At 35.1% G+C, this 27,595-nt stretch overlaps 2 protein-coding genes across 4 annotated transcripts in view; one reads left to right on the top strand and one right to left on the bottom strand.

Annotated features, from left to right (window-relative positions):
- The window catches only part of slc1a3a (solute carrier family 1 member 3a), a 20,681-nt gene extending 8,960 nt beyond the window's left edge, over positions 1 to 11,721 (bottom strand). Inside the window, exons 1-6 of the mRNA XM_055198357.2 lie at positions 11,565 to 11,721; positions 9,137 to 9,384; positions 6,324 to 6,461; positions 409 to 613; positions 284 to 326; positions 1 to 35 (exon numbers count right to left, since the gene is read on the bottom strand). The exon at positions 1 to 35 is cut by the window's left edge and continues 237 nt beyond it. Coding sequence (XP_055054332.1) covers positions 1 to 35; positions 284 to 326; positions 409 to 613; positions 6,324 to 6,461; positions 9,137 to 9,317 — 602 coding nt within the window. The 5' untranslated portion in view covers positions 9,318 to 9,384; positions 11,565 to 11,721. The remainder of the gene's footprint in view (positions 36 to 283; positions 327 to 408; positions 614 to 6,323; positions 6,462 to 9,136; positions 9,385 to 11,564) is intronic.
- The window catches only part of lmbrd2a (LMBR1 domain containing 2a), a 36,804-nt gene continuing 9,703 nt past the window's right edge, over positions 495 to 27,595 (top strand). For 2 of the 3 annotated variants that reach the window (XM_073860458.1, XM_073860456.1), the window contains exons 1-8: positions 23,071 to 23,226; positions 25,895 to 26,123; positions 26,254 to 26,357; positions 26,446 to 26,547; positions 26,728 to 26,895; positions 26,984 to 27,194; positions 27,312 to 27,386; positions 27,469 to 27,582. In XM_073860458.1, the coding sequence (XP_073716559.1) occupies positions 25,950 to 26,123; positions 26,254 to 26,357; positions 26,446 to 26,547; positions 26,728 to 26,895; positions 26,984 to 27,194; positions 27,312 to 27,386; positions 27,469 to 27,582 (948 nt within the window). In that variant the 5' untranslated portion in view covers positions 23,071 to 23,226; positions 25,895 to 25,949. Of the gene's footprint in view, positions 624 to 23,070; positions 23,227 to 25,894; positions 26,124 to 26,253; positions 26,358 to 26,445; positions 26,548 to 26,727; positions 26,896 to 26,983; positions 27,195 to 27,311; positions 27,387 to 27,468; positions 27,583 to 27,595 lie in introns of those variants that run through there. The other variant, XM_073860457.1, reaches the window with a different exon arrangement.

The following is a 27,595-nucleotide window of genomic DNA, read 5'->3' as shown; positions in this document are numbered from 1 at the left end:
ACCGTGACCACCCGCTTGGCATACTGGGTCTTAAACTGAGGGAGAGAATAGATTTGGTTAATGATTATATTTGACTTAGTTTACTATCTTTTGGTGACACTAGATTTTTTGCTATTGCTATTACTACATGGTTTCACTAAGTCATTTTCAGTGCATTGGATTATATTTGCTTTGGCGTTCTTGGCCTTGCTAGCTAGTTGCAACCTAATTACACACTATAGGGTTAGCAAACAAGCAAACATGGACAATAGAGTTAGAAATAAGCTATCAATGAAGCCCTTACCTGTTGTGTACAAGCTTGCACTAAATTGGGAGGAAACATATTTCTGTAAAAACAAAAGAAAGGTTAAATAAAAATAAAGACACGGATGTAATAAAGCTGTAAATTTAAAATTGATTTTGTCATACCTGATGAGATCCAGGAAGGCGTCTGCAGGACTAACTTGTTCTATTTTATCATGTTTGGTGAATTCATCTTTGGTTCCTTTCCCAGGATGAATGATAAGAACCATGACGATCCCGATGAAGACGGCGATGACGGTGGTGGTGGTGTAGTATATTACAGCTCGCATTCCCATCTTCCCTGATGCTCGGCTGTCCAGAGCGGCCATACCTGCACACAGGTGATGTTAGACTCCATCATAAGTTCATTTCACATTGTACTTAAAACATAAAACATTTTTAGGCGTTACCAATTAAAGTAATTTCTTTTAAGTTGATCCACCTTTTACTTTTTATAGTGTTTAAGTACAGTACATACTGAAGTGCTATCACACCTTTTCCGCTTTCATCTGACTAACTGTTAACCCTTACGAATAATACCATGATTTTACTACAGTTAAAACCCCAAAAACATGGCTACCACAAAATAGTTGTTGTAGTAAAACCATGATTATGGCAATGTTAATATCACAATGATTAAATAATCGTCTCATCGCGATTGTTTGACTTCATCGCGATGATTTCAGATCACCGCAATGATTGCACATTTCTTAAAAAAACACAAGGGGGAGCTGCAGCGCATGTATAAACAAGAAAGTATCAGATGGCGCTCCTTAAATGACAGTGTAATGCGATACATTGCAAATCCATCAATACAGTGGGAAAAAAAGCAAAAAAAAGCTTTGATAAGCAGTATGAACTGCAAGGTAAAACATATTTTTCCAAAACAGCAATTCCAAGTTTAGGGAAGTGAAGGATGCTATTCTTAAGAATCTGTAACCGTGGGTTCACACCAGCCGCGTTTGAGGCGTCAAATTCGCATCTAGTTTGCCTCTTGAACATTTTGAGTTTACTCGCTTCATTCACGCATGAAAGCCGCGTCTAGTAGCCGCGCTAAATGACTCATTCGCACCGCGAGACCACACACGCCTCAATGCGTCTTTACGTTGACTTAACATTGAAATCACTCTTGCTTGACGCTTCTACCGGAGCTGATCTGAACGTAGCATAAGGAATTTATTTTTTTGCAGCCACAACAGACATGTGGTCCAGTACTAATATGACCTTAGTAGGATCATGTGTTAAAATTATTTAATGAACAAACAAAAAAATATGAGACCTAAATGTCAAAGCAATAAAAAGGACAATTAATCATCAAAGCCCTAAACATGCAATTAATCGTCATGATCGTCACAATTTATTAGACAATTAACCGTCAGCCAAATGTCATAATCGTGACAGCCCTAACAACATAAACAAGCGGCTTTCGTGGAAACACGTAACTTCCGGTATACTCCGCTAAGAATAAATAACAACAAAGTAATTTTAAAGTAGTTTATTTATATTACAAGCAAAATAAACAACACGTAGTTTACCTAAGAAACCAAAACATTTGTTATTTTCTACGAGGTATTTGTTCAAGAGATAAGTTTAGCAACTAGTCAGACCATTAAACAAACAGAAACCAGAAGTAAAGTTCCGACCAGACGCGTAATTGCTTCACCGCACTTGCGTCCGATGAAACTGTCTATACACCAAAAACATGGATACTACGAAAAACTATCTGGTTAATTTTCACAAGGGAACTTTTCCACATTCTGACTCTGTTACCTGCTATGTTGTTCATCTTTCAACTTCTACTTGTAAACATGGCTTTATAAACCACACTCATACTGATAAAATGTTACATGCTCTCTGATTTTTAAGTTGCTTTGGATAAAAGTGTCTGCTAAATAAATAAATGTAAATGTTGTGCAAGGAACAGTATACTAAACATAAAAAAACATCAAATTTTGAACGCACTTGTTCTAGATTATTACTATTTTCAGTCATGAAATACCTGAATAAATTATGGAGTATTGCTTAAAAAGTTTTATAGTTGCTTATAGTTTAATTGCTTCAAATTACAACAACGTAGTCCCTCAACAAACTTAATGATGTATTCTTATTCCTACTCAGTTTATATTTTTTAATTTGTATTATATTATATCCTCTTTAAACAATTTTGAATGTTCCGACCTATATTGGAAATGTACTGACATTTATTATTTATTGTATTTTATGTATTTATTTATTGTATTTATTTATTTATTGTACTTACTTACTTATCATTTCTATTAATAGAAAATGAACAAAAATAGCTGATACTTTGAAAACAAGATTTTCTGAAATCAAATTGGTCATAGTAAGTAATCAAAAAGACAGAAAGAAAGAAAGAAAGACTGCAGTAAAACAGTATATTATCTAAAAGCTTGCTGACCCTGACTTCCTTTCAACTTTTATCTCTAAAGAACTAAACCAGCCATTGTGCCAGACAATGTATGAGTTTCATTATTGTGCCACGGTGCATGTGTGTGGTTTTCTCTGCCCCCAACCCCAAAAATCCCCCAGCTTACACCCCTCCAGCTCCTCATTACCCTCACAGAGGCCTGGGAACCTTACGGACAGGTCATGTTCTCTTTCTGCCATGCTCATTAGATCCTGTCTCCATGGTAACTATGACTTCCCCTAGTAATTACCTCACGAATGATGTCTCTCTCTCTCTCTATCTCTCTCTCTCTTTTTCTCTCTCTCTCTCTCTCTCTCGCTCTCTCTCTCCCTCTCTCTCTCTCCAGTCAAATTTATAAAAGTTGTAACACTTGGTAGACAGTTGCTCAAACATAAGTTTAGGCATCTAAACACCTGAACCATACCACATAAAAAACCTGTTGATCACATGCGCATATTTCGAAATACTATAATGCATCCTAATGTTTTACTTATTTGTGTGAAGGCTTGCTTTTCGTGATTCTCATTTTCAATAGGGTATGCAATCATTATGTGCTTCTATAGCAAAGCAATAATCCATGTGAAACCCCCCAGGTCATAACAGACATAAAAATCTCTGTCTTTCTCTCTCGCATCAAACTGACATGTTAGTGTACCACACCTTAACACTTGAGCATTGCAACTCGGGCTGTAAGTAACATCATGTTCTAGCATACGAACACAATGTTTTAAAGAGCACTAATTAACTTGGTTTAATTAAATATCCATTTGCAGTATCTAAACAAATTATCAGCAAACTATGTTGCAAGTTTGTTCTTGTTGGCTTTTACAGTTTTGAGGGACTCAAAGACAAACTGTGATGTCGAGCAGCTCATGGATGTATTTGTTTGTGTATATTTATATTTTATGTAACTGAGTGAAACTCCTCTGTAGCATTGATATCAGTCTTGTGACCATGAAACCATGCACAAGATAGAGGCAACCAGCCTATCTTTAAAGAAAAACAAAGCCTGGTTCAAATTAAAATGATGTTTGCAACCCATGAGGGGTTAACTGGATTGTAAAAAGTGTTTTTATATCACAGGTGGTTAAAGGAGAGGGGTAAGAAGAAGATTTGGTGATGTCAGCCATAAGAAATGAAACTTTACTGAATTATTGGCATCACATTTGTGACCCTAGACCACAAAACCAGTCATAAGTGTGTTTTTGAAATTGGAATCTATGCGTTATATAAAAGCTAATATGGAGAAAATCCAAATGAAGTTGTCCAAATGAAGTCATTAGCAACATAATGTCTTTACTAGGCTTGCAAAGTGACGGAAAGTTTACGGTAAATTGCCGTAAACTTTCCAAGCGGAATTTAGGCCCAATCCCATTTTGGCCCTGTCCCAAATGGCGCACTTTATGTGGACTTTCGGTCTTGTGGCCTTAAATTGCGCGTGCTTGCTTAGGGCCAATCTCATTTCTCTGTCTTACACCTTCCCCTTTGTCTTCGTCTTCCCAAAAGGGGAAAGGGGTAAGACAGATCGTTCGTCTAAAAAACGAGACACCACTCGATTACCGTTTGCGTCACTTTCCCTTGCCGCTAACCGGCTGCTACGTAAACAGACAAGCATTGACAAACAAAGAAGATGCCGTTGTCTCAGGTTGTGGTACGATTGCATGAGCAGAGCTCAACAAATAGCGCATAACTTAGCTGCTAGCTAGCGCCTTAACTAGTGATTCAAAACAAAAACATTACAATTAAAACCGCTTAAGCATTTTATAAATCTCATAAAACATGTGTGTCATAATATAATCTCAATTAAACTGCAGAAAATAACGTTACTTTCACTTTTGCGACTCCTTGACAGTTCGACGTTCATCAATAAAACATCTTGATGCCGCTCTCCTGAGAAATTCCTACATTAACGTTTACCCCTCTCTTTCAAGTGTGGTCATTATCACACTTCGTTTCAAGGGCTATGTATCCCTACGCCTTGGCCCTAGCCCTTGATCAAACTGAGAATTGAGACACCACCAACCGAGGTGAGCGGGTAAGGGGAAGGGGTAAGACAGAGAAATGAGACGCACCCTAAGTCTACGAGTCCGTAGGGTATCCCATCTGTCATTTTTACGCTTGAAAGTGAAAAGTGTGCTCATTAGCGCCTCCTTTGCCCCCTTGATGCGGTCTTCCGCAAAGCTCGCACTGCAGCAGGCTTTGCGCACTTTACCAACCCAGAAGTCCTTGCGAAAGAGCAATCAGACCAATCAGACGACAGAAGAGAGGAGTTCATACTGACGGGCAACTTCTCTACCTATTTCCGGCGTGACGCTAGAGTCTGTCCCAAAATACGACTCCGGTACACCCACGTGTACTCGCATCAAGGGTTCATAAAGTCTGCACTACATGATGTCATCAAAGTGTGGACTCTGAGGAGGACCACAAGTCCGGAGTGTGCTATTTGGGACAGGGCCTTTGTCTTCCCCCTACCCCTTAGTTTTGCACGTTCACGTGAGAATAAGGACTATCCCAATTGGGCCACGTGAATGTGCAAAACAAAGGGGTAGGGGTAAAACAGAGAAATGGGATTGGGTCTTAATCTGTGGAATTTTGGAAATATTCCATATTGGAAACTTTATGGGAATTTAGGGAAATTTATATAAACTATATCATATACAAACATAAATAACATTTTTGTCTGGTCATAAGCAGACATGCCATGCAACGTAATACAAATTTTGAAGAATCCTAGTACTTACGCTTATCAAGCCTGGATTTATTTGATCAAATAAATGCAAGATTGATGATCATAAGAGACTTCGTTCAAAAACATTAAAAATAGTAATGTAACTACATTTAAATTTCCTGTTATAGTCGAGTCTGCAAATTTTTTTTAATTCCCAGTTTGTTCCGTTAATTCCCTTGGAAAGGTTCCAGTCTTGAAAATTCCCAGAATTTTGCTACCCTAGTCTATCAATACTTTTGAATGAATTTTTGGCTTTTGCTACAACCCGTACTAGACTGGTTTTGTAGTCCAGCGTCACATTTATGCTGTGTTCGTTTTATATGCAATATATAAATCCAGAAGCCCTACCTACATACGTTCTCTCCTTACTTTATTTATAAGATAGTAGATGCCTTTTACACACATAAAAAGGAAAGTTAGAGAAAGTCAAAATAAAAGTGAGAGATCCTATAAAGAGTCTTTTGTTCCTTTCTCCATATGGCCACTTTGACCCTTGACCTCTTGCCTGTTTAAAAAGGACCATCTAAACACTGACCACACACAAAATCCCACCTGCTTCACCCTTTGCCTCTGTCATTTAAAACCCCAACTACGTACCTTAACCTCCCTTAAGATACAAAACAGATGGATCAGCCTTGAAGATTTCAAAACAACTAACGCTGTTATGTTAGGGCAAAACGTCAAAGACATTGGTCGCTCAGGGACGGTTCAGTTGCCTGAGTGACAGAACAAAGGCTAAAACACACAAGGGATCAAACTCTCGCCCCTTTGGCCAGATTACATTCGGTCAGTCCCTCTCTGTTTATCTCCGAGCGCTGCGGTTCTGGATTTAGTCACTCACGTCTGTGTGTGTTCAGTGCCTGGTGGCGCCACAGTGGCTTATACCTGTAATTAAACTGGAGACCAGTAGAGGGAGCACCAACATCTGCAGCATTCTCATCAGCAGTTCTCCAGGGAAAGAGAAATACTTCACCTCCCGATAAGACATCTTATACGGCCGCAGTCCAAAACCCAGAATTATACCTGCGACAGAAAAGCACACGCACCTTAGACGATCTACTAATAATAAAAAAATAGTGTTCCTTTAAAAGTGGCATCCTATGTGACTCCTATTGTGAATGTGATTTCACCAAGTAGGATGTGATCCTGGATCAACACCATTGTTTGTCCTGGGCAACGTTTTTATTGGGATTAGGGTATGTTAGATTTAGGTTTAGGATTAGGTTAGGGGCTTTAAAAAAAAATTCTCACACTAATTTAAGGAGTAAACATGTTAGGGTTTGAGTTTAAGTTGGGGTTTCTTTGATTAAAACATTGATTCAGGACCAACAAAAAATTGTGATCCAGGATTACATCTTACTTTGTAAAATCACGGCAATCATTATTCTAAATCGGATAATCTGATGATGAGTATCAAAGTTTGATTTAAATCATCGATTTCAATCTTTGACATGACCTTACATAGTCATTAAAGAAATGAAGATACTATTTTTTTACAGAATAACATTATGTAAGATGATTTTATGAAGAAAGTTATAAAGACACAGCCCACCCAAAAGTGATAAATCTATTATCGTGTGCCCAAAAGGCTTTCATTTAACACAAGATACATTCTCAAGGATATTAACATTGCTTTTTTTGTATATTAAATTGACCAAAGCTGTCAGTTACTAACTTTCTTGGTAAAAAAAAGGTTCATTAATTAACATTAGTTACCTACATTAGTTAACATGAACTGCACTTGTACAGCATATATTAATCTTTGTTTATGTTAATTTCAACAATTATTAATACTTTATTAAAAACTTGTTAACATTATAATGCACTGTAAACTAACATGAACAAACAATTAAAAGCTTTATTTCTATTAACAAACAGATTAATAAATACTGTAACAAATGTAGATAACACTTTATTTTACATGCTACATGTAATTATTATAGTAATAACAGTTAATTATGCATAGTTACATGCAACTAACCCTAAACCAAACCCTAATCCCAACCCTATAGTAAGTACATGTTGTTAATGATTATTACTTAGTACTTAAATGTATAATTACACTGTAACAGTGATGCCGTAAAATAAAGTGTGATCCAAATTGCTCATGGTTTGTTCATGTTAGTTAGTACATTAATAATGTTAACTAATGAACATTATTGAAAAGTGTTACCACATTCATTTATCTCACTCATGTGTTTCACAAAAGAAAGCTTCATGCACCAACGTAATGGTAAGAAAATTATGCCAGAATTTTCACTTTTAGGAAAACTATCCCTTTACGTTTATGTTGGGGTGGTTAGGTTGTTATGTAACATGTTTTTAATATACCGAACAAGAAAGGGAAAAATAGTCCAACTGTGATTTACTTGGTGCCCTCGAACAACACAGCCTTTGTTAAAAATCCTGAAGGAATGCTCATGGAATTTCTTTGACACTTTGAAAAAATATCCTTTTGCATCCTATCATGCAAATTTGTTCAATATTGCTTTGAACAAACTATTTCAAATAACAAATGTTTAGATATAGTTCACATCACAGAATAATAACCAAATTTACAAAATAAAAAGGGTATGCAAACTTTTGAACAGTCAGGATGATTTGCTTAACTGTTATTATTTTGTTTAACATCTTACTTTTTATGTAATGCTATTTAGAAGCTACCTAACATATTCACATGTTTACCAGAAAATAAAGGAATAACAATTCACTCTAATTGTGCTGTTCATAAGTTTACATACCCCTAACTTTTAGCCAATGTTTGCATCTGTTGTACTATTTGTGTGAATCTCTCAAATGTCTTCAGTGATAAATTATGAATCTCAACATCAGCAGTCTCTGCTGGAGATTTTTTGGCAAAAAAGCAAAGGATATTCAGGGCTTTCTGAAGATCAGTGGACAGTTAAATGTCTCAGATCAAACAAGAGAATCTGTAAGATTTTACAGTATTAAGGGTAACTTTTGAGCTGGGTTAATTTTGTAAATGATGTGAATTATGTAAACATTTGTTATGTGAAGCTTTGAGCAGTGAAAATTAAAAACAAAATGAAGAGTTTCGTTGTAAAACGAGATAACTCTGTTTTTTTAATTTTTCGTCAAAACATGTTTATTATTATGTTATCATGTTATTATTTTGTTTTATGGTGCTACTTAGCTGTATTTTTTAAGTTATGAAGGTTTAAATCAAAACAAACCAACTGCAGTTGAATTGATATTAATTGGAATGCACAACTAAAAAAACGAGATTTCTGAAAAAAAACTGGGTTATCTCATTTTGCAACGAAACTCTTCAAATGTTATTGATCACTCTTATCGACTGATTAATTCAATTTTTCAATTCAATTCAATTTTATTTATATAGTGCTTTTCACAAATGTTAGTGATTAGATATCTAATGCTCCGTACACCAAATGCGAAGCATCGCGTTCCTTGCTCTAGATCACTTGCGGGATTTAACTTCGTGTCATGCGAATTTTTCGCTTGAGTAGTATTTTCAAAGTATTTTCATTTGAAGCGCAAATCTCGCCGCCCAATTTGTGTCATTCGCATCGCCCCGCGCAACTTTGCATCTATTCGCTTCTTTGATTTAACTTTATATAATCTACTCGCGCATTTTTTGAATTCGCATTTGGTGTGTACGCCAAATTTTAATAAACAAAATTAATATGTATTTATAAAATCGTCTTCTAGCAACTTACCAACAATGACGGCAGCGATTGTGAAGATGACGAAGGCATTCCGTCTGAAGCACCCTTTGACGTCATCAGCTTTCATGTTCTGTACAGTCGAGCGCACTCGCCGCGATCTCGCGTTGATTCCGTCCCGCAGCTGCTGCACACGGCTGCTCTGGAGTCGCGTCTCCCCGTTGCTCTGCGTCATGTCTGGAGATTCACCAGACGCTTTGTAATGCGTTTAATCCGAATCAGTCTGATCCGATAATCGACAACTGCAAAAAGCATACAATTCATCAATACACATTATTCTTTACATTTCATGCATGCATTTGGCAGACTTTTTTTAAACTAAACATCTGCAAAAAATTATATTTCAAGAAAAAATTATTTGTCTTGTTTTCAGTAAAAATATCAAAAAAAGTATTTAATTAAGATGATTTTTCTTGATGAGCAATACGACTTAGGAAAATATGTCTAGTTAAGTGATTTTGTGCATAAAAACAAGCAAAAAAATCTTGAACATTTTTCTTGACCACTAAATTCGAGAAAAATTTGCTTACCCCATTGGCAGATTTTTTGCTTGTTTTGCGTAAAATCACTTTAATTTAATATTTTTGGTCTAAAAACTAGATTTATTTTTTGGGTTGTTTAGCTCATCAAGAAAATGCATCTTAATTTAAGAATTTTTAGATATTTTTTACTTAAAACAAGACAAAAATACTAAGAGAATTTTTTCTTGAAAATCATTTTGTGCAGTGCAGTGCATTACATCAAAAAATGACTTTTTTACTTAGTTTTTTGTCTTGTTTTAAGTACAAATATCTAAAAATTCTTAAATCAAGATGCATTTTTTGATAAGCAATCAAAATACAAAATACAAATACAAAAATAAATGTAAGTGAATTTGTGCTTAATTTGTGTTTTTTTATTTAAGTGTTTAAGAAAAAAGTTTAAAACATTACCACATTCACAGATTTATTTGTTTTTCGCATGTTTTAAGTACAAATTTACTTAAATTGTATGTGTTTTATGAGGGCTGTCAAAAGATTAATCACGATTTATCGCATACAAAATAAAAGTTTGTATTTGCGTAATATATTTGTATTGTGTGTCATTTTTATGTATATATAAATACAAACATAAATGTATAAATTTAAGAAAAATGTTAATTTGTGTGTATATATATATATATATATATATATATATATATATATATATATATATATATATATTTACTTTTGTATAAAATATATCAAAATCTAAAAAATATATATTTACATGTATATACATGTAATACATTCATGAATGTGATGTGTATTATACATACACAAAATCATTATACACAGTGCAACACATAATCTTTTCGCAACGCTATTTTTTGTCTTAAATCTAGATTTATTTTCTTAGGTCATTTTTCTCACCAAGAAAATGCATCTTAATTTAAGAATTTTTAGATATTTGTACTGAAAACAAGTCAAAAATACGCTACATTTTACATAGGCTACATTTTATTATTATGTGTGTTCCCTGGGATTTGAACTCATAACCTTTTATGCTTCTACTGCAATGCTTTACACTGAAAAAATATTCATTCAATTTACTTTAAATTAATTTTTTAAGGTAAGTGGTCGCAATCAATTTATTTAACCTACATTTAAACAAAATTTTGAAAAAATAATAGAAAAACAAAACAAAAACAAAACTTTTGTTTAAATGTAGCTTAAATAAATTGATTGTGACTAATGAATAATTTTTTTTAGTGTACCAATTGAGCTACAGATTTCTGAAGAGAATGCCAAGATATAGTGGTAGTTATCAGGCGTTACCAGGTGGTTGCTAGGGTGTTACTATGGTGGGTGGTTGCTTACAAGCCTGAATCAAACTAGCACCCAGAAGTCTCTTTAATAAAGGCCCACCTTTAATGCCAAAGTCATCAAAATCCTTTCAGGTTCCTCATTTGTATATCACTTTGGATAAAATTGCTTAAATAATTAAATGTTACCAGTTTTGTAATCGGTCATGCAAATATTTTAAGTCCTTTTAATCAGAGGAAAACCAATATAATCCAATGCATCAAACATGTAAATTTTAGATTATGTAGATAATGGTCACCTATAATTATTGTTTTGCTCGCTTAACCCAAGACAATACGTCATTCTACCTGTTGCACACAGTTGTACCAACAACAACGTAACTGCAGGAGGATTTTTTTGTAAGATTTCAACACAGGTCAACACAAGTCTCTGAAACTGAGCCCACATACATCAAAACAAGCAAGTTACCAAACACTTCAGCTATCATCCTGCGGCTCCACGTGTGCTCGGGAAACCAGCCAGACCAAACACTGGTGATCTCCCTCTCTTTCTTTCTCTCTCTCTCACTCACATATGGACTCACATGCTCTCTAAGATCTCACCCCCACATTTGAAACAATAATAAACTTTATACTCACATCACAATAAAAGGATTCTGTGCAGCCAGAGTTCAAGTGTTTCTCTGGCAGCTGTCCTTTATGCTTGCCGGAGAGAAGCGTGTACTTTGAAGGGAAGGGAAGAGTTTGCACAGGCAGGACTGCAAGCGTGGAGGGAGTGTAAGAGATAGATGAGAAAGAACCAATAACAAAAAAGAGGGAAGTCTCAAAGGGGCGGGGCTTCTTAAAAGAGAGGAGCTCTTTCACACACCGGGAAGGAGGAATTGCCAACTCAACTATTATGGGAGGGTCTTTGGAAACACTCCCCTCCCTCCAAATGAACACACTGGAATCATGTGCGTTAGTTTGTTTTCTGAAAGTACACAAGGCCAAAAGTAACACAGCTGAGGTAAAATCTATATAGGCTATTTGTAGGAGATACAGAATGATTTTTTTATAAACAGTAAACAGATATTTATGCATACTCCAATACAATTAAAAATAAAGATTGTCAAAAAAATTCGTTTCAAAAGAACAATTTATTATCTTTTGTAGTCTAAAGCAGGGGTTTTCAAACAATACCAATGAACCCCAAATTTGATTAACCTTTTCTAAGGGATAACCCATATATCAAGTTAAATATTTGTATGTATTTGTAAAATAAAATGCAGCATGAAGTTGAAACAACTTGGTTCATTCAACTTACTATTTTAAGTTTCGATCTGTGATGAGTTGACATAACTTATAAAAACAAGTTAAAATTGTTTAACTTAAATTTTAAAGTTAAAGTAACTTAAAAAAATAGCGCTGGGCAAAGATAAATCGTGATTAATCGCATACAAAAAAATTCAACCCCTGGGGAGTCTGGTGACATTGGCTTAACGCAAGTATGGTTAATCTTAACCGCTGTATTTTACTGTTTATGTTTTATGATTTTTCTGTGTTTTTTCCTGCATCTATTAATTTAAAGATGCTTTGAAACAATTCAACAATTGTGAAAAGCTCTTTATAAATAAAATTGAATTTAAAAAATGAAAGTTTTTTTTGCATAATATATGAGTGTGTGCTGTGTTTTATATATATATATATATATATATATATATATATATATATATATATATATATATATATATATATATATATATATATATATATATATATATATATATATATATATATATATATATATATATATATACACATACGTATATCCATTTGAGGATTGTTTTATTTCTATATAATTTTTTTAATATATATATAATTGAAGAGTTTCGTTGCAAAACGAGATAAATCCATTTTTTAACATTTTTGTCAAAACATGTTTATTATTATGTTATCATGTTATTATTTTGTTTTATGGTGCTACTTAGCTGTATTTTTTAAGTTATAAAGGTTTAAATCAAAACAAACCTACTGCAGTTGCATTGAAATTAATTGGAATGCACAAAAAACGAGATTTCTGAACAATTAAAAACGGTGGTTATCTCGTTTTGCAACGAAACTCTTCATATATATATATATATATATATATATATATATATATATATATATATATATATATATATATATATATATATATATATATATATATAATTAGAATATATAGAATATAGAATATATAAAAATATAAATAAATATATATATACACATATGTAAATGTTTTTTAATCACGATAAATCTTTGCTCAACACTAATAAAACTATATGTTGATATGCTGCATTTTGTTACAGTCTATAATTGGCTACACTGATTTTCAATCCAATTTATTTGTACTGGAGATAATAAATCTTGTTTCACAGCAGCTTTACAAGGATTACAAACCCAAGTGAGTGAGATAAATGGGATTGAAATAAGGAAAACACAGTAAAGATACAAAGCAACTATTTGTATGTTGTAAAAAATAAGAGATAAACCTAATTTTGAAACCTAAAATAAAAAACTACATTTTATCCATTTATATGGGGACCACCTTTATCCACTATAAAAAAACTTTTTTTGAAGCCGAATTACAAGGTTCTTCATTGAACAACAAAGCCAAGAAATGGTTAATCCAATATGCACCTTTATTTTTAAAAGTGTATCATCACAAAATAAAAACAGAAAACGGAAGATGACACATAAGAAATATTTGTAATGATCCAACTTCTTGTTTAATAAATAATGTGAGCAAATTTGTACTAAGATCAAATTTCCGGCTTGTCTAAACGTTTTCCAATCATGTTGGGATAGCAACCTCGATTTCAACTTTCAGGTTTTGTACAGTTAATGTAAATGTACTTCCGTATGTTGACATCAAGCGTGAGAATTGATTTTATCTCAGGAAAGGATTGGAATGGGTGGGTGTTAAATGCCAGAACGAAGACAGGTGATTGGAGGAGAGAGGTTGAAGAGTAAGAGTGATGTCATTTGTAAGAAAAGTTGTTTCAAATGTGCATTGTGATTACAATTTTTTTTTTCGCTAAAGAATTCAGGACCAGGAACATATAAATTTAGAATTATGTTTTAGTGTTAAAGGATTTACACATCTTTGTTTGTTAAGCTTTTAACACATTATGTGTAAAATTGTATAGTTGTGTTAAAAGTAACACAAAATGTTTACTTTCAAAAATAACACAGAGATGGGTGGATTCTAGGACAACGCATTTATATTGTTCCAGAATCAACACGTGTTGTTTTTAAATCATTCATTCTAAGAGTGTAAGAAAAATTTAAAAGGCTTACTTAAAAAATTCACTTCAATTCATTTTTATAATTTTATATAGTAAACAAGATGAAAGAAGGAACACAGAAACCACAGACTCAAGTGAAATCTGCCAAGTGATTAGATAAGAATCTCTCTCTCTCTCTCTCTCTCTCTCTCTCTCTCTCTCTCACTCATACTTTTTTCCAAGAATTTTGAGTTTCATTGTATATCCTGCATGTTTGCTTTACTTCATAGGCTAGTGAAATAAGACTTTATAATAAGGGTCCATATGAATCATGATGAACTAATACCTAAATTAAATCTTACTTAAATATACTAAACTAATGTTGAGTTAAGAGATATACTATTATTAACTAATGAAGAGTCATATTTAACTACAACATGACTCATGAATTCATTGTAAATCAATACATTAAAGGTGTAGTGTGTAATTTTAGCGGCATCTAGTGGTGAGGTTGTGAATTGCAACAAACAGCTCAGTCCACTGGTCACCCATCGCTTTTGAAACGCATAGAAAAGCTACGGTAGACGCCACCGGAAAAATATGTCATTGTCGGAGACAACTTAGTAAAAAAGTTTGTCCGTTAAGGGCTTCTATAGAAACATGGCGACACAAAATGGCGACTTCCACATAAGGGGACGCTCTGCGCATGTAGATAAAAACGTCTCATTCTAAGGTAATAAAAACATAACCGTTCATTATGAAAGGTCTTTATACACCCCTGATGATATGTTTTGTATATTATTTTGCATTTCTGTCAAGAGATCCTTCTAAAAATTACACACTGCACCTTTAACTAACAACGAAAAAACATGTTGTACTTCATGATGACTCTTCATTAGTTTATGATTAGTACACACCTTAAGCATTAGTTCATGTTTAAGTAAAAAAAGTAGTTCTTTATGATTCAGGGACACTTATTATAACCCATATGGGTACCTAAATGTTATAAAAGGACCTTTTTAAAGAATATGGCTCCGGTGACATCTTGGTACCATTTATTGACCATTTTTCATATCATTGGTTGAGTTTATTTTGTTCATATCATTGTCTTTAATAAAGCGTCTACCACAGCAAAGTGAAAAGCTGCTCTTTCAAGTACTTTAAACGTAGAAAAAAAGAAGCATTAGTAATTGGTAGTAATGAAAGGGCATCCGTTTAAATGGCCTTTGATGAAAATGGAACGGTGACACTTCACAACTTTTTATTAACTTTAGATAAAAGCGTCTGCTTAATACTTAAATGTAAATAGTTAACAAACTAACAATTACCAATACTTCTGCAGCATTTATTAATAATAGTTTGTAATAATTTTTAAAACCAGACATTGTATTTGTTAACATTAGTTAATGCACAACGAACTAACCTGAACAAACAATAATATTGCTTTTACAAATGTATTTAATTTATCTCATTGTAAAGTGTTACCAATAGAACTTCAAATCACATTTTGTTGTCATATCATATCATATCGAGTTAAATTCCTCATCTATTCAGATAATCTGGCCCACCCAGTCGAACAATAAGAAAGAAATCTGATATTATTCCTAAGCAAAAGAAAACAAAAATGAAAAAAGTCGAATGTAAAACTTTTAAAGGCACAGAAACAGATAAAAGAGAGGTGAACATAATAAAATTAGTTGTCAACCGTGGGGGAAATGACCTCTTGAACACCAAAATGTATGTGAATAATGTGAAGTGGGGTGAGTGTGGGGTTAAGAAGTCAGTTTGATAGAGTTCGCTTTTGTACAGAGCTTGTGGGAGCCACATAACCACACAGCGGGGTATGACCAGGTCAGGAGCATTTTGGGGAATGACAAAAGAGGGACGTCTGAATTATTAGGAGCTGAGTAACTCCCGAATAGATTTCCAGTTTCCATGGAAGCGGTGATTAAAAAGGTGAACAGCGGGCAAGACCAGTAAACATCTGCATCTGTCTACTTATATTCCGACAGGTTATTGTGAATTCAGCCAAATTAATGGCATACTAATTATCTTGCTTATTTTAGCTGACAGGCCTGTTCCAACCCAAAATGCTGGGTTGTTTTAACCATTTAAATATAAACATAGGAGATGCAAAAGCGGCTAAATGCCACCTCTGTCAGAAAACAGATAATCATATTAACCAAATGCTCTCGGCCCGTATTCATCACAGTAAAATCACCAGTGTTAAAGGTACCACTAGACCTGGTGGTACCACCAGCAGGTACATTTTACACTGGTGATTTTGCTGTGTCACTTAAATTCCACTTAATCTCGGCCTCAGACTATTCAGAAATATTGCTTTGTTGTCAGAATCCACTAATCGACTTTAGCAAAGCCCTCTAAGTGAAGAAATATTGAAACGACAATGGATCACATTCAAAGTTGGGTCTCTTGTGAGTACTTGGACCTGAATACAACCCGAATGTGGCAGTGACATGTGTCCCAGTTTGGTCAGTTTCTTTATTTTTAAATTTTGACTTTCATTATTTGCAATGTTTCTAGTTGCATCTTTAGTGATTTTGCAACTGTTACATGTCTTGTTCAAAGCAGTGGATTGTTTTGCCAAAAAGGCTATCATGTACTTAGAGGGAGAAGACAGCCAAATTTGTTAAAAACCAATGAAATGACTAATAAAGTGACATAATAAACTAAAGTGAAAATAAGGCATTTCAATTGCTGATTAATAACTTTTTCATTGGCAGTGAAGTGAAATTACTGAAACTTAACATAAAAGCCATAACTAAAACAAGAAAACGTGTCAGACACACTTAAAGGAAAACACCACAGTTTTTCAATATTTTACTATGTTCTTACCTCAACTTAGACAAATTAATACATAACTATCTTTTTTCAATTCGTGCACTTAACCTTTGTACAGGGCGTTTTGAATGTGTTGGCATTTAGCCTAGCCCCATTCATTCCTTAGGATCCAAACAGTGATGAATTTAGAAGCCACCAAACACTTCAATGTTTTCCCTATTTAAACAATGTTACATGAGTAGTTATGAGTAAGTATGGTGGCACAAAATAAAACATGGTCATTTTTTAAGAGAGAATGAGAACTATATTGTATGGCGGAAGAGCACTTTTTTGACTCTCTTTGTCGCTCAAACTTGCGTCAGTATTAATGCGCCCGAGTTCAAAGTGCTGCAAATTAAGTGCTCTACCACATTTTGTGCCACCATACTTACTTGTGTAACTACTCATGTAACAGTCTTTAAATAGGGAAAATATGGAAGTGCTTGGTGACTTCTAAATTCATCCCTGTTTGGATCCTAAGGAATAAATGGGGCTATAGGCTAAATGCTAACACATTCACGACGTGCTGTACAAAAATTAAGTGCATGCATGGAAAAAGATAGGGATGTATTAATTTGTCTAATGCCGAGTTCAGACTGCATGATTTTCAAACTAGTTGACTTTTTCAAACTGCTTGACTATCTGGGATAACGTTCGGTTGCTGCTGTTTCAGACTGCATGATGGATTGGCGACATGGGGTTTCACAATGCATGACTTTACCGTAGGAAAAATCGTAGACAACTTTGTCCCGCACCACACTCGAAGTGAAGCGAAGGAAACAACTCACGTGTGACTGGGATTATTATTAAAAATGTTAACCTGCAAGAAGCTTACCATACAAATTGCATGTGCGCTCATTTGCAGCAGAAAGAAGAAGAAGTAAAGATTATGAGGGAGGAAATGTTTGGAGAGACTCCTCCCCGAACTTCCAGCTGTCCTGTATGTTGCTCTCTTATTGACTTTAGGTCATCGCCGATGTTATTTTCAGTCGAAACACATTTCACACAGCATGATTTTGAATCGCCGACAGGTCCAGATATTTAGCATGCCAAATGTCTCACAGGTGTCGGCGACTCGTCAGCACGAGCATTGATTTGCCTTTGATTTCGGGATTTTGTCTGCAATTTCTCAAAACCTGTCGGCAAGTCAAAATCAGGGCTAAAATTGTGCAGTCTGAACTATGCAAATGTTGAGGTAAGAACATAGTAAAATATTGAAAAACTGTGGTGTTTTCCTTTAAGGTTTTGCATCTGCAACCCTCACATTTTCTGGGTTAATTTATTTGAGTGGCTGAGTTTGTCCCCTTTTGTCCCAACGCTGGGTTGAAATTACCAAAGAGCACACACAAAGCACACAGCGTTTCTAGTGTAAATAAAGCAAAAAGCTTTTTTGCTGCTGGGGCGTTATGAATTTTCATGTAATGTCTATAATTCCTCTAGCAGACTTAAACAACATTTTTTGTGATAGTTTACAATAAATAAGAGTATATAAATAAGTACACAGTCTGAAAAAGGTACAAAAGCTGTCACTGGGGCAGTACACATAAAAAACACCTTTGTACCTTAAGCGTGCAAATTAGTACATATTGATACTTAAATGGAACACATTAGGACCATTTTAAAGGATACCATCCATTATTCTGACAATGTCAGTCACTATTGCTAAATAAACCCTAAAATCCTAAATGGTCGATTACAACCCTGTCAGCCTCAAAAAATATTTTTTATAAAAATTGTTAAAAAAACAACCTTCTGAGGTGAGCTCACTTGACTTGGGGCAGTAAGAAAACACCCCAAACACTTTTGCAATCACACATGGGCTGAAACCCATTCGAGACACCGTAGTAAACTACATAGCAACGCCCTAGCAACTGACAAATCAAATTTTCACAAAAAACAATCATCAGAACATGTTAAAATCACTTTTCCTCACTCTCCAAGAAGATTTGAACTCTGTCTCCCCACTGTGCATTTTGTCCATCTATCTGAGAGCAGTGATACAGGGTGTGGGGGTATCTCAGGGGAGCAGGCTGTATTTGGGGCAGGTGATGTGATCTGTTCTTTTCTCTATCCTCCAGAGAACGGATACAGTGGGAACTCTGGGAGTTCAGCGCCGGCTTTGTGTTTCTGTGGCATTGTGAGATGGGGTTCCCAGGATCAGACTTCAAACAGAGCCTCCCCATGCTGCACTAGTTTTCTTTTACTGCACTCGCAGGACAAGAAGGACTAAGTACATTTTCCCTGAATAGATGTGACGATGTCAGGGTGCACGCTCACAAATAAAATGTTGTTTCTGGACCAGTTGTAGCGTTCAGAATAACGGATGGGATACGTGGTTAGTTTGATCTCTTTGCACGATTTGTTTGCACAGATATCTGTTACTTTAAACAAGCACAGTCTGAGAGTCTGATTTAATCGCATAAAACCAGTCACGTGTTTGGACACACCTACTTCACTGTCATCCAGACTTTGAATATTACTGCGGCAGTCATTAATAATATGAAATATAATAAAGATATAAGTCTCTTTTAATTTGTATAGTGTTTTATTGCATCAAAGCAAAAGGTAAAGAAAAAATTGATTATTAAATACAGACTATATAGAATAGTAGGTGTTTATTGTAAGTTTTATTGACATTAAATTGTCATCAAGTGCACCACAGCACCACACCTACAAAATTTAAATATGTGACATATTTAGGATTGTAGCAGGACCATTACAAGAAAAGCTATATTAACATTTGATAAGCTGCATGAGTTATATAATATAATATAAAATATGATTATTATCTGAATTATATTTTTGCTTTTTTGAAAAAGTCACCCTTTATACAGCTCTGTGCATTTTCTCAACTGTGAAAGGGCAATTTGGGGTATAATTTCCGGGGGGTTTCCCTTTTGGCCTCCCTAATTAAAGTTTAATTGCACCCTTGGATCTCCCTGGGAGGTTTATAAGAGTATTAAAAGAGTTTCAATGTATGCTAGATACTTGCTGGCTGCTTTTCATCGAGCAACTCTGACATTTTTTTGAAAAATAATTATAATAGTATTATTGTAAAAAAATGTATATATGCACAATTTAGCTATAGTCTAAAACTGGGTTTTTAAACTTTTTTTGAGCTGAACCCCCTTGATCTAAATTATTAACTTTAAGAACCCCCTGAGATTTTAAGTAAATATTTTAATAATTTAATAGCACATTTGCACTATATTGCACTATATATTTATCGTTTTAAAGTTTTTATCAGTAGTATTTTACATAGTTATTGATATTAGCACCTTGTTATTGGACCTTCCTCTGGTAATTTTCTTATTGGTACATACAAAAACATATCTGTACATTTTGCAGTAGTTCTCAGTTTTCTGTATTGTGCATGGTCATGTGACATGCAGATTAAACACATGAAATATATTTTTGTAAGTGTTTCGAATCCCATGCAATTCCCCCGCAAGCCACCAGGGGCTCGCAAAACAAAGTTTAGGAAAGCCTGGTCTAAACTAACATAAGAGCACCTATTGTGCGATTCACATTTTTACATTTCCTTTGGTGTGTAAGTGTGTATTAGTACATGTTAAAGGAATAGTCCATTTTCTTAAAAGAAATATCCAGATAATTTACTCACCACCATGTCATCCAAAATGTTGATGTCTTTCTTTGTTCAGTCAAGAAGAAATTATGTTTTTTCAGCAAAACATTGCTGGATTTTTCTATTTTAATGGACTTTAATAGAGCCCAACTCTTAATACTTAACTCAACACTTAACAGTTTTTTTCAACGGAGTTTAAAAGAAATGTAAACGATCCCAAACGAGGCATTAGGGTCTTATCTAGTGAAACGATTGTCATTTTTGACAATAAAAATAACAAATATACACTTTTAAACCACAGTTTCTCGTCTAGGTCTGGTCCTGAAAGCGTCAGCGTGACCTCACGCGATACGTCATGACGTCAAAAGTTCACAGATGACGTATGCGAAACTCCGCCCCAGTGTTTACAAGTGTGTTGAAAGAGGACCGTTCCGACGTTGTTTATGTCAACTGATACTAATTAATGTCTTTGTGTCAGTTTATTGTTTACAATGGTCCGCAAATGTGCGTTTTATATATGTAACACGTGACCTCCCTACGTCACTACGTATTTACGTTAGGTCGCGCTGGACCGGATCTAGACGAGAGGTTGTGGTTTGAAGGTGCATTTTTTTTCTTGTCAAAAATGACAGTCGTTTCGCTAGATGGGACCCTTGTGCCTCGTTTGGGATTGTTTGTGGTCCTTTGAGGCTCCGTTGAAAAAAACTGTTAAGTGTTGGGCTCTATTAAAATATAACAATAAACAACAGTCAAGGGTGTATAAATGTTTGTTGTTGCAGATTTTAATTATCTTCAACTCATGGCCTACCAGATATGCACAAATCATTGTAAACAATTTGGTTGGGAGTTATGGGACTAATCTGAACAGAAATGCAGGGTCAAAGATTTGCACACAATACTTTGTAATATTTAACTTACTTAAATATCTCAAAAAGATCTAAAATCATGTAAATAAACCTTCAGAGAGTAAAGCTGCTGTCTAGCTGGGTTTGTAGTGGGTATTGTGTTTGCTCATCAATGGTAAGAATGTTCTGTAATGACCGTCTCATGCCAAGAACTGAATCCGGATCAGATGCCGCAGCTTTTGTGTACGGCATGATTTAGGTTTCTCTCGCTGACAATAGCGTATAAGCGGTTTCCTTCACTTTTTAATGAGTGCATTTCATGTAATAATCCAACATTCACAACAGCCGTTTATAATAGGGTGAATATAAAGGCCTCATGTGCAACAATAGGAGTTTTTAGGTCTTTGTAGGGTTTCTGATTTCTGTCAACTGTCGTGGGAATAAACAGTTTCATAGATGAATGAATTTATGGCCTACAGAGGCACAGAAGAGTTGGAATTTGAAACAAAAATCAAAATGACTGAATATAATGAATAATTTGTGTAATGTTCAATACAACATGTCGAATAGCACCACCTAGTGGAGAAATAAAGCAACTGATACTTTTTACTTTATTGGCATTTTAGTTAGTACAATGTTATAATTTACAGTACCATGCATTATAATTAAATAACTACTATTACTATTGTTCTGAATTGTGAAAAATAGCAAAAAATAAAGTGTCGAAATGTTTAACCCTATCATTACTGTAATATGGCACATTTGCAATTGAATGAATTCTGCAATGAAAATTGCAAAAGTACAAAAACAATTTCTTAAAAGCATAAAAATATCCATCCAAGAAGAAGTGCCAGTAAGATTAGTGCTGTTTTGTATTAAATGGTTTAAGATTAGAGGACACAGATGGCTTCTTTAAGTACCAGCACACCTGTTACATGTAGATAACTGCAGCAAATCCTGACCTGATGGATGCTGGACATACCGTTCATATAAATTAAGATGGAGGTACCAGGTTTATATGTTCAGAATTGGACATGGTCTGTTGATGTGTTGGCTTCTCTGCTGCTGGACTATATTGGGAATACTGAGTATGAGGACTGGGAATTGTGTCTGAGGTTACTGGAAAATCTGAGTTTGGATCTGATTGGTCAAGTGCAGTGTTTGCTGGAAGACCGGGCTGTGTGTGTGACTCTTCTGGGCTCATTGTGGGCAGATGATCTTTCAACATGGGCCTTTCTGAACCTTTAGGCAGAAACTGTACCAAGACAATGTTTTAAAGGATTGAACTGGCAAGAAACCATTCGTTTATGTGTTGCATTATTAAGGTATTAAAATATAAAGGTATGTTTATATTGCTTGCTTACATATTATAATTTCTTTAACAGTTTATCACATTTTCCATTAATTTTTTTTATTTCAATTTGTTATTTTTTCACATAAATTAACTAAGCGATCTAATATCTTTGATTATTAATCACATTTTTCATTATATATTTTTATTTATTTAAACACTTTACTTTTTTCTGCCATAAACAAACTAAGATAAATAGTAATCAAACTTGCAACAAAGAAAAAAAATAAACGTAAAGAAAAGACTTTAAAGAAAACCACATATCCCATGATGCTCCGCGCGAACAGGAAGTACTCCGCTGAGTTACGTGTCACGTCTAGAGGTTCTGTACACAAATACCACAGGCTGTTTAATTTGGACCACGAGATGTAATAATTGTCAAACACCGGACCTTAGAGACTTTCCTCAGATACACTACAGTTTGTATTTAAATGTAAGTTATCGTTCATTTCTTTCTGTAACATTTATTTGTCGATGAGATGATAATCTAAAGCTATGACAGAAAGGCTTTTACTTCAGGCTACAGTTTATTACGCAATTATTACGTGTCGTGAAATAAGCGACCGGTCTTTCTCGTTATTCAGACTTAACAACGTTTCAATCAACTTCTCCAAACTGATATGAGTTTTTAATAGTGTTAATCCAGTTTAACCAGATTTTTGTATTATTCATTTTTGTTTCGTTATTTTTTTCCTATTGGGTTCAGTGTCTGAATATCTGTCTCACTATCTACTGTGTCTATCTATCTGTCTGTCTGTCTATTTATTGTGTCTATCTATTCCTGTCTGTCTGTCTCTCCATCTATCTATTGTGTGTATCTATTTGCTGTCTGTCTGTCTGTCTGTCTGTCTGTCTATTTATTGTGTCTATCTATCTATTTCTGTCTGTCTGTCTGTCCATCTATCTATTGTGTATATCTATTTGCTGTCTGTCTGTCTGTCTGTCTGTCTGTCTGTCTGTCTAATCTCCTGTGTCTGTCTAAATGTCTCTGCATATCTATCAATCTGTCTGTCTGACTGTCTGCCTGTCTGTCTATCTATCGTCTTTATCTATTGTTGTGTGTCTATCTATTTGTCTGTCTGTCTACTCTGTCTGTCTGTCTTTATCTACTCCTTCTGTCTATATTTACTCTGTCTGTCTGTCTGTCTATCTATCGTGTCTATCTATCTATCTATCCATCTATTTATTGTGTCTATCTATTTATTGTGTCTATCTATTTCTGTCTGTCTGTCTGTCCATCTATCTATCTACTCTATCTATCTATCTATCTATCTACTGTGTCTGTTTATCTGTCTCTGTATATCTATCTGTCTGTCTGTCGTGTCTATCTATCTATTGTTGTGTGTCTATCTATTTGTCTGTCTACTCTGTCTGTCTGTCTGTCTGTATGTCTGTCTGTCTTTATCTACTCTTTCTGTCTATATCTACTGTGTCCATCTATCTATTTTGTCTATCTATCTATCTATTCTGTCTATCTTTGTATTGTGTTGTATCTCATATCTATCTATCTATCTATCTATCTATCTATCTATCTATCTATCTATCTATCTATCTATCTATCTATCTATCTATCTATCTATCTATCTATCTATCTATCTATCTATCTATCTATCTATCGTGTCTGTCGTATCTATCTATCTATCTATCTATCTATCTATCTATCTATCTATCTATCTATCTATCTATCTATCTATCTATCTATCTATCTATCTATCTATCTATCTATCTATCTATCTATCTATCTATCTATCTATTCTACTGTGTTTTTCTGTCTCTTTATATCTATCTGTCTGTCTGTCTGTCGTGTCTATCTATCTATTGTTGTGTGTCTATCTATTTGTCTGTCTGTCTGTCTACTCTGTCTGTCTGTCTTTATCTACTCTTTCTGTCTATATCTACTGTGTCTGTCTATCTATCTATGTATCTATCTATCTATTCTGTCTGTCTATGTATTGTGTTGTATCTATCGTGTCTATCTTTCGTGTCTATCTGTCTGTCTGTCTGTCTGTCTGTCTGTCTGTCTGTCTGTCTATCTGTCTGTCTGTCGTATCCTGTCTGTCGTATCCTATCTATCTATCTGTCTATCTGTCTGTCTGTCTGTCTGTCTGTCTGTCTGTCTGTCTGTCTGTCTGTCTGTCTGTCTATCTATCTATCTATCTATCTATCTATCTATCTATCTATCTATCTATCTATCTATCTATCTGTCTATCTATCTATCTATCTATCTATCTAGAGCGATGACTCAATCAGTATTGACTAAATTAGCTGTTCTTATGAACCGATCTCTCTGTTTATTTTTTTCATCATAGGGCTCCTTAATGCGGGTGCAATATGAGACCATTTTTACGCAGTGCAAACATTTTTACAACCTGTTGCTTGTGTGACCTGCAAATTTGGATTTCTATCTTTGCCTTTACAGAGAGATATGTGTATTTTCTATGAGGACGCACTCCAGTCCTAACATGCAGCGTGACGCATCTTCACATTCCCATCAAACAGCATATACATATATATCTATCCAAACATTTCATCTACATGTCGAAAGCTTGTTATTTACATGCATTTAAAGTTTTGAAAAAAAACTCTTGTCTGCGGCGCATACACCTGATGCACGCACAAAGACAACCTGTCATTTAGCATATTATATATCAGTGTTTCCCACAGGATTTTGAGAGACTGTGGTGGTAATTACGTCACCCGCTAATTAGCAAATATGTGACGTCATCATGTCGTGTTTGCGTTTGATCTAGTGTTGGCACCTGAAATATGTTTCACTTTTACTCTTTGATCTGTATCTGTATTTGGTCTGTATTATATATCAAATTATATTTTAAGCCGAATTAAGCTGTTTTAAATAGTAAAATAAAAATGTAAATGGGAATCATGAAAATTCTATTTGTGGGGGCCAGTGTTGATTCTGTGGTGGGCCACCACAAATAAATCAATGTATGGGAAACACTGTATATTGTATAATATAGTGGTAGTTCAGCCATAAATCAAATAAAAGGCATTTGCATGGATTGATACTATGGATAAATAAGTTAATATTGTTTAAACTAGAACTAAACGTTCTGATTCATGACATTGTTGTGTCCACACAGCACTTGCATTGATGGCTTGTGACAGATCGTGAGGCGGAGAGAAACAGCAATCAGAATGAGCGGAGCGGCTCTCGCGTTGGAGGTGGTGGTGGTCTTCTTCCTCGCCCTCTTCCTGCTTCATCGCTATGGAGATTTCAGGAAGCAGCACAGGATGGTGCTGTTCGCCACCCTCCTCGCCTGGTTCCTGTGCTTTCTCATCGTCTTCATACTTCCACTGGACGTCAGCACGGTGAGAGAGAGACCCTTTGGGTTTTAGGGTCGATTACCATCGGGCTTAATCTGTCACTATCAATGTCATGGTGTTATCAACCTGGTTGTAAATACACCTTTTTACAAACTCTTTTTGATTAACATCCACGACCATATATAACCAGTGTAAGATTGATAATCAGGTGCACCAGGTGGCAAGCGACACTTTTAGCCCTGATAACTCCTCCAACTCTTCAGTACTTCCAACACAAAAGTAAGTGGGTTTGTTTTGATCTATTTTAAGTATAGTATAAAACTAATCCTTAAACTTTTCAACATTACCTCATCTCTCCTGATTTTAGGATACCTAGTAAGATCTGTTTTAAACCATGGAGTTACATCCCGGATGGAATCCTGCCAGTGTTTTGGAGGGTTGTGTACTGGACCTCACAGTTTTTAACCTGGTACGAGACATTTCTGTGAAAATATAATCCTGATATCTTTAATACGGACTGTTAATGTGTTTCAAATTAATGTGAAACTTTGATTCTCCAAATCTCTAGCCTGTACTTTACCGTCAGGGTCACATATATTTTGCTCCTGGCTTAAATAATAAATCAATAATACTTTTTTTATGTCCATAGGCTTTTGATTCCCTTCATGCAGTCGTATGCACGTTCGGGAGGTTTCTCGATCTCAGGGAAGATTAAAACGGCTCTTATAGAAAACGCCATTTATTATGGCACATACCTGCTCATCTTCTGCTCTCTGCTCATCTACGTTGCCGTCAGCCCGCAGTGGCATCTCTCCTGGTTTGTGTCACGCCCACTTCTTGCTCTTTGAACCAACCACAGCACATCATATAATTCTTTCATTTGTAAACCGTTATCTTTTGTGTAGGTATGATTTGAGGACGATCGGCATCACAGCGGCCAATACCTGGGGTCTATTCCTGCTGGTGTTGTTGCTTGGATACGGCTTGGTTGAAATCCCGCGCTCTTATTGGAGGGCATCGTGCCATGGGCATCTACTGGCAAAGACGTATTTTAAAGCAGCAAAGTTAATGACGGAAAAAGCGGATGCTGAGGAAAACCTGGAGGATGCCATGGAGGTGAGGGGAACTCTTCGCTTATTGGTCGAGTGGACACGGTTTTATCGGAATTTTTTTATCGGTTGTTTCGAAATGGCCATGTGTTGGTGATGTATGATGTAACTTATTGTTTCATAGGATGTCCGAAGAGTTAATGAAACTATCAAATACAACCATCCGCTGAGAAAGTGCATCGATACTATTCTGAGAAAGGCAAGTGAGCTTTGATGTTTGTGCGGTGTGGACAGTTTTTAGTAATCATATGCATATAGCATAACCTGTGTGTCATCCACAGTGTCCTGTAGAGTACCAGGAGAAGCTGGGCAGGAACATGGACGATTATGAGGACTTTGATGATAAAGGAAATCCTTACCCTAGTAAAACGAGTTTAGTCAAACTACATAAACAGGTAAATAATCTAT

This window comes from Misgurnus anguillicaudatus, chromosome 22 (genome assembly GCF_027580225.2).
Source record: "Misgurnus anguillicaudatus chromosome 22, ASM2758022v2, whole genome shotgun sequence".
NCBI lineage: Eukaryota > Metazoa > Chordata > Actinopteri > Cypriniformes > Cobitidae > Misgurnus > Misgurnus anguillicaudatus.
This window is presented reverse-complemented; position numbering and strand designations above follow the sequence as displayed.